General features: G+C 35.5%; 1 protein-coding gene across 1 annotated transcript; it reads right to left on the reverse strand.

Annotated features, from left to right (window-relative positions):
- Positions 1-4,728: 4,728 nt before the first annotated feature.
- On the reverse strand, positions 4,729-4,902 carry Smp_202280 (uncharacterized protein; the record flags this gene model as incomplete). Its single annotated transcript, XM_018799745.1, has 1 exon — positions 4,729-4,902. The coding sequence occupies one exon, from the start codon at positions 4,900-4,902 to the stop codon at positions 4,729-4,731; it is 174 nt and encodes a 57-aa protein (XP_018651503.1).
- Positions 4,903-8,211: the final 3,309 nt, after the last annotated feature.

Genomic DNA, 8,211 nt, shown 5'->3' on the forward strand with positions numbered 1-8,211 from the left:
AAAGAGCTGATAATATTGGAAAGAATGGGAAAAACATGTGCATTAACAAGATTATTCAGGTGTGTCGAATCTAAAAAAATATTAAGAAAGTACCACAATCCGTTTTCAAATATACCCGTTACTTCATATGAATCCCTCTAACAATATATTTCCATCGAGATCTTAAACGAATCATGAAGCAAAATGGATGATACAATTTTGCATGGTAAATATCTTCACAGTAATGCGCATTCCATCTTTCTCCGCGTGTATATTACAGTTATGCAGTTAGACATGTTACAACTGGGTTGTTTGTAAGCCCACTAGCCGTATTTTAGCGGTTACTTATCTTTACATTATCTGAAAGTTTCAAACTATTAGGTCTATTCGTTTTTGGATTAACAGACAATGATAAAATGACTTGCTTCTAATTTGTTGAAATGGTTTTTCATGGATTAGATGGTTACTTTAGATTTCCGTAAGATCTTTAATTCCATATTATACACTTTTGAAGTCTCTTATTATTGAATAAAGCCATTAATAATAATAATAATAGTAATAACCTGACAGTTATTCAGTGCTCCATTGTTCTCTGGTCGACAATAATTCTTAAAGAAAATTGCTCTCGAAATGTTCAACTTCCTCATCACCATTTAACTTCATAAGAGATTTAAGTCATTATAAGTTTTAATCCATAACTATGGTCCTTTTGGATCCTCTTTTTGAATAGCCAGCTAATTTTCTGTCATTATAATTGATAGTAATCAGCTGTCTGTTGTGAATAACATTGATGAAATTAACCACCTCCTGTCAAGTTAATTAAGCAAATAATTGTATTTTATCAGTTTATTACGTAATCAAATATCGGATCATAATATGCGTTTAGTTATTATTATTACTATTATTATTAGCCTTACTTATTATATTTTTGGTACAATATAGAATTGTCAGCACAAAGTATTTCAACAAGTTTCCGTTTCTTATTTCTTAATCGATCCTGATGATCGCCAGTTAGAATTTAGCAATCCAGTCAATCGACATCTGAATAATGTACATTCTTTTCGGTGTATATTGCCAGCAACCACGATATCTCTGATTAGGTCTTTTGTAACTTGTACAGCGAAAGGTTGTACACTTTTCACAAACGCATCTGAATAGTTTATGCAATTAATAGACATAATAATGTATTAAAACAAACAAAATTAGATAAGTTGTTAAAATATCTCGATGACAGGAACACGTAGCCCAGATGTTCAAGTAGGCCGCCTTTTGAAATGATTATAAAAGAAGAGTAAAATAAAAAAGAATCTAATGTAACCAATTAAATAATCCATTTTTTTAAAAAAAAAATATGCATGTTTGTTACGAATTTAAAAAAAGAAGCTGTCTCCAATATGTTGTGTTTTATTGCCCTACTTTTTACCACGTAAATTATCTACCAATCGGAATACGACTTGTTTAATCTTAACACTGTACCAAATCAATGACGTTCAAGTGGTATGAGCAGTCTAGCGTCCTTATTGGTCCCTCGTCCGCCTAGCCCTTCCAATTGAGTCCAAAACACCAATTGCAGATTCTGCTATGCGAATCATTTATTCCAAGTATACTCGGTTTATATACCAGACAGACAGACCGCATCACACCATAAAATAGAAAATAATATTTGTACGAGTTCGAGCTAAATGTGGCTGTGAACGTGGGATACAGTAATCAATAAACTGAGTATAATTTAGGAACAGTAATTCGTATGATAATAATCCATAGATCAAAATGAAGCTCATAATAAGATGAATATAGTTATACATAATCTAATTACTCAATAGTTAAACAATAAGAATATATATAGATTAATAGTCCATTAATAGGTCCCGGAAGTTACCTGTACTTACGTTTTCACTAGGATATAACAATAATCTCAATCTGAAGACGAAATGAATTATTCACTTAAATTGATAGTCAATAATACATTAAACGCACATAATAAACATGCAAACATATGGAATTATTAGTTGGATTTCATTTTCATTTATAGTCATATAGAATGGTGAAGCGTAGTAGGCCCTTTTGGAGAAGAGTGCTACATCGAAGCATGGCACAACTACCGGGATGGATATCTGTTTCTACACTGCATACGCAGAACCATTATATAACACTCACAACCCATTTTTTGTTTGGGCAGAATCTTTTTTTATACCACTCTTTTGAACCTTCAATAGTTATGCAATGACTCTTTGTAGCATTCGTAATCGTTCTCGGGTATTGGTAGAGTGGTTGATTAGGCCGATCTCCACCACCCTCATTACCGCTCACGTTAGTACATGGGATGGTTGTCATGATCCGAGAGACAGAATGAGGATGTGTTAGCCGGATTTTTCCTCTCATTTCATTTTCATAATAATAAATATAACATTTACAAATAATTTTATTCCCCCAGTATTTCAATTCAACAATTATACTTAGTCTCTATGCCATTGTAGAACATCAACGTTGATGTTCTAAGTCTAAATGATTGGGGGCCTACTAGAGTTAGACGAGAATGGTGACGAACCAACTAACGCTGAAGTCACACCTCGCAACCAGACCTTACGTGGATTGAACCATCGACGCATCAAAGGATCATGGACGCTATGGAGACTGTACAACACAAAGGACGTTATTACAAGAATATATTACTTAAAGTACAACCACGAAAGTACAGAAGTGAAAGAATAACCACTGCCGCGTGGGCCAGTCCATGGCGTACGATTGATTGATGCGCGTTGACTATCCTTGACCTTGACAGGAATCAATGATCTGTTCGATATTCAGTGACCCTACAATACTCCCCCACCAGATTCAACCGTCGTTTGAATCGATACCAAACATGTTGGGAGTAGTCGCGCCGGAGGTTGCCAGACGATTAATATGAATACTCCGGGTATTGCCGAGCTGTAAAAGAAATGGAAAGGAGGCTGCAGAAACTGATCGGGAAACATCGAGTAATAACACGTAACAAGGACGTTGGTTGAATGTTAAGCGATCAACCATAGAAATAATAGAAAAAGAAACATGACATTTTAGAGTTTTATCAAGTCGCGTTGAAATAGATAGCTCTGACAAGTGGTTGAGTTCGGCAGATGAAAAACGTTAAGTTTGTCGCACGAGTAGTGATTTCACAGTGATAGTACGATAAGTGTATTATTAATCGATGTCAATGTTTGTACTGCCCTCGGTACACAGTAGAAAGTCAGTGAGTGTCGTTGACAACTGTTCGTAAGCGTCGATTTCTAGTTATATCTATATTTGACAGACTAACTGTAAGTACAGAAGTATAACCGTAAAGATAAGTCGTAGTTTCCTTGTGCGAAGCTTCTGATCAACTTGCAGTCAGTTTGGAAAAACTGATAACTGCTGTGAAAATCAATATGGGTCGAAGAGTAGAGAGCGAGAACGAAAGGTGGCACGATGAAATCTCTAAAAGATGATAAATGGTGAGTGCTGCACATGTGTTTGATGAGTGACAGAAAAGTGTCGAAAAGAACATAAGAAACCAAGAGTATCACTCTGGACTCATGTCAATGACATCGGTGAAAAATGCTGTCAGTGTTGGGGTCGAGACGACAATATCGTTGTCAGTTTGCAGGAGATGCGCTCGACTGCGTAAACTGATGATTCGCGTGAATGAGTGTCGTCAAACCGCCAATTGAACTGGACAGGCTTTAGATCGTTGAGTAGTTGAACAGCCGATTGATGTACCGAAATCATCTATTAGATAAGAGCCACGCGGAAACAATACTTCATAAGATAAAAAAATACGACGTCGAAGCTGAATAACTTTAATAGTTCGGATGTGTTGTAATGTCACATCGAAGTAACATTCTTTCGTATACTGACAATTGTACTGAACGTTCGTTTGGGCATTGTTAATGTAGCGATTGGATGTACAGTAGCAAACATACTATCGTGGGGTTCGTGGAGAGTTTCAGAGGTCGTTTAGATGTTTTCCAAACCCGTATTGCATGTGAATAAACCGAAGAAGAAATTGAAGTGACTTTCGTGCAATAAGGAAATCGAGCTATGATTTACCGTGTGAGATAACGGCATATACAAAGCGTGTAGCAAACATTAATTAAAATGGTAACCACCAATGTAACTAAAGTTTAGGTTTAGATAACGTGATAGTTTCGTAAAAGAGCTTATTATCTAGCGTTAAGTGACGATATTAAGTACGATGAATGTCTGGTAAGGACATGGATTAAGATTGCTCGTGTACATGTAATACGTTTTTCTACAGCATGTTGACTTACGAGTCATAAATGTACATAGTTCAGACTAAAATTTAACGGTAGTGACAGAATATATGACTACTTTACGTGAAAATAGTCGCGAAATGTTATTAGACATCATAAACATTATGCGAAATTAACTAACTCAATTATGAAACTCGCCTGGGTAACTCTTGCCCCCAAGTAATTGAGATTTGCTGATTAAATTCGTAGATTAACGAAGCGTTGTAGACTGAATTGGTATACGTCGAAATTTAATTTGAGCCAAACACGTAGCATTGCCTGGCTAACAGTCTAAACAAAATTTAACATTGCGGGAAATTTATAGTTCAAACTCACCGTAAATTTCTAGCATCTGTATCCTCTGATTCGCCATGGAACTCAGCAATTGGAAATTAGGCAGGCAGTGGTCAAGAAAGTAAAATATTCTAGTAGATAGTTTTTGATAGTAGTTAGTTGATAGTGATTAAGCAGAAAGATGAATTTATAACAGGCAGTTATTCTTGTATTGGTTATACAAGTGGATAAGTTGCAAACAGATATGCCTTCGTGTTGCCATGTGGCTATTATTACGAGTGGTTGATATTTTAACAGACATATTACACAGGAGCATTGATATGCTGCTAATGCTTGTTAAAGAACCACGATAGTCGATCATAGTCGTAGTTGATTGGTTAGTTCTATCGATTGAACTAATTATTTCAGTTGAAATACTAATCAACAATGATATGAAGCAACGAATGTTCACAGAAACTGATAAAGATAGCCGAAGTTAAAAACGATAAGTATAGAATCCAATAAAGAAAAGATCATAATGATAGGTTACGTTATTCGAAGTCTTGCTCACCAGTGTAGAACATCAACGTTGATGTTCTAAGTCTAAATGATTGGGGGCCTACTAGAGTTAGACGAGAATGGTGACGAACCAACTAACGCTGAAGTCACACCTCGCAACCAGACCTTACGTGGATTGAACCATCGACGCATCAAAGGATCATGGACGCTATGGAGACTGTACAACACAAAGGACGTTATTACAAGAATATATTACTTAAAGTACAACCACGAAAGTACAGAAGTGAAAGAATAACCACTGCCGCGTGGGCCAGTCCATGGCGTACGATTGATTGATGCGCGTTGACTATCCTTGACCTTGACAGGAATCAATGATCTGTTCGATATTCAGTGACCCTACACCATATTCCAACAAGAGACTAATCAAATTACAATCCTAAATAACAATGAGAAGATACAAGTAAACAACACTAAATGAACCTAATCTCTATAGTTCTTATATTATTTGTCTTGATCTGAATGATTCATACTTTAGTCATTCACCCCGCCCCCCCCCAAAAAAAAGGAAAAAAAAGGAGAAAACTATGCATATGATTCTTTCCATAAGTGAAATTATCTGACATTTACTTATCATTTCAAAACATCTAAATAACATTATCAAATAAATAAGATTGATTAAGAGTAATATATATAAGTTAGTAAATGACTACTGTCTGTCATTCCTTTAAAAAAATAAGTAGTATATATTGTATAATCTTGATTACCAATGAATCTAAAAGAAAGAAAAAAAGAAGAAATAATACCCTGAAATGAAATATATCAGTCTAAATCATCTGTAGTTATCTAATATTTAATAAAAAACTAAAAAAAAAAAGAAAAATAATCAGGAAATAACATACTACTGATAAACTGAAATATTAATTATCTAAAGGATAAAATCAGTGTATAAGAAAGAATTGTAACTATGTTATTCATTATCATTGATCTGCTTTAGACAATAAATGATCATCTGATAGTGTAATAATACTAACTAGTTGATAGTATCTATGGTATAATACTGTATTTTTAAGTTTCTTTATTATAATATCAAATCTTCATATCCATCAATTAGGCATTACCAGTTTTTCATAGTTGAAAGCATGAGTCAATTGAATCTAGGCCACCATGGAAAACCTGGAAGCACTGCTTCATGGCCGTTTCGTCCTATTATGGGACTCCTTCTTGGTAGTGAGCATCCTTGATCCCGCACTCGCGAGATTCAAACCTACGACCTATCAATCTCGCGCCAGAGCACTTAAACGATAGTGGTGGTCTAGCTTCAATTGACTCATGATTTCAACTTTGAAAAATACTGAAATCTCCACAAATCCCCTTCTAAATATAATCATATGCTCACTAGTGACTGACTTCAAGATAAATGTCCTGGAGTTCTAGTGGGAAGCAGTGACCAGTGGAGTGCAACCACGTATGTTGTGAGATATCAACTCACTGAAGACAATTGGTGAACGGTTGCTCAAACTTCATGGATCAGTTTAAGTTAGACATTAACACCGTTGGATGCCAGCTCAGTGGTCTATCGGTTAAGTGCTCGCTCGCGAGACTGGTAGGTCCTGGGTTCGAATCCCACGAGAGTGGGTTCGTGGATGCGCACTGCTGAGGAGTCCCATAATGGGACGAAACGGCCGTCCAGTGCTTCCAGGTTTTCGATGGTGGTCTAGCTTCAATTGACTCATGATTTCAACTTTGAAAAATATTTGTAATATCCCAATGAGTAGAAAAATTAGATTTTCTGACGTTTCGCGACTCAGTGTAAGCCACTTCTTCAGAGAATAAATAACCAAGTTAACAATAATCCAAGTTTAAATAGTACAACGGAACAATCCAAGAATAATTAGGTGATCAATCAAAAACAGATCTGAATAAATCAATGTCACGTCATTTCATTGCGGTCAAGGTGATTCATAAGTGACATGTATGTAATTTTTGTTTGTATGTGTCCACTGTAAATGATGAAAAATTGTGACCTTTGTAATGACAAAGGATAGAGTTAATTTGTAATGTAATGGTGTGAAATTGTAAATAATATTAGACTGGTTGACTAGGATAGATAGTCCAAGTAGGATGTATGGTAAGGCCTTCCTTCTATTGAGGGCAGTGGGATTAAGCATTATATGGAAAGCTTCAGCTACTCTTCTTTCTTTGTGATTGGAAAAACCTTTCTGTAGTATTTTGATGTTTTTGAAATCAATTTGACGATTATTGAAAATGGCATGAACCGCTAATGCCGATTTAATTTGAAGTCTATCTAGTTCTACAGGATTATTAGGAGGTTTCTTTGTGTACCTAATATGTTCTTTGGCGCGAGTCATGATTTCGCGAGATGACTCTCCAATATAGAAGGCATCACAGTCGACACAACCTAATTTGTAGACGCAGTTCTGTGTTGGCATGAATGGTATCTTTTCTTTTAATCGAACTAAAGTATTTCGAAGAGTGTTCGTTGTTTTGTAATATACTTTAATTCTGTGTTGTTTTAAGATTCTTTGGAGTTCTTCAGTTGTGCCATGACGGTATGGTAAAACTGCAGTACCAATCCATGGCATTTCATTGGAATTATCGTTATTATTACGTGCTGAATTGTCTTGGTTTAATATACTTCTGATAATCTTCATAGGAAAATTATTAAATTGTAAGATGCTAATTATATTCTTTTGTTCTTTTAGTTTGTCCTCTTCTGAAGTGATGATTTTGTTGGCTCTTCTAAAAAGATTTAAGGCTAACGAGATTTTAGCACAGAAAGGATGTGCTGAATGGAAGTCGATGTAACGATTAGAGTGTGTAGGCTTTCGGTAGATGGATACATTTAGAACTCCATTTATATTTCTTTTCACTAAACAATCTAAGAAAGGAAGCTCACCATGTTTATTTTCATTATCATTCGTGAATTTGATATGAGATGAAAGTGTATTTATCTGTTTTGAAAATGATCTTAGATGCGTCTTTTTTATCACTACAAATGTGTCATCTACATATCTAAGCCAAATTCGTGGTTTAAGGTGGTTGGTGAAAATCTTTGATTCTATGTGTGTCATAAAAAGGTTGGCAACAATCGGGGACACAGGGGAACCCATTGCTACACCATTTGTTTGTCTGTATAGCGTTCCGTTGAAGG

The sequence above is a fragment of the Schistosoma mansoni genome, chromosome 3, assembly GCF_000237925.1.
Source record: "Schistosoma mansoni strain Puerto Rico chromosome 3, complete genome".
Taxonomy (NCBI): domain Eukaryota; kingdom Metazoa; phylum Platyhelminthes; class Trematoda; order Strigeidida; family Schistosomatidae; genus Schistosoma; species Schistosoma mansoni.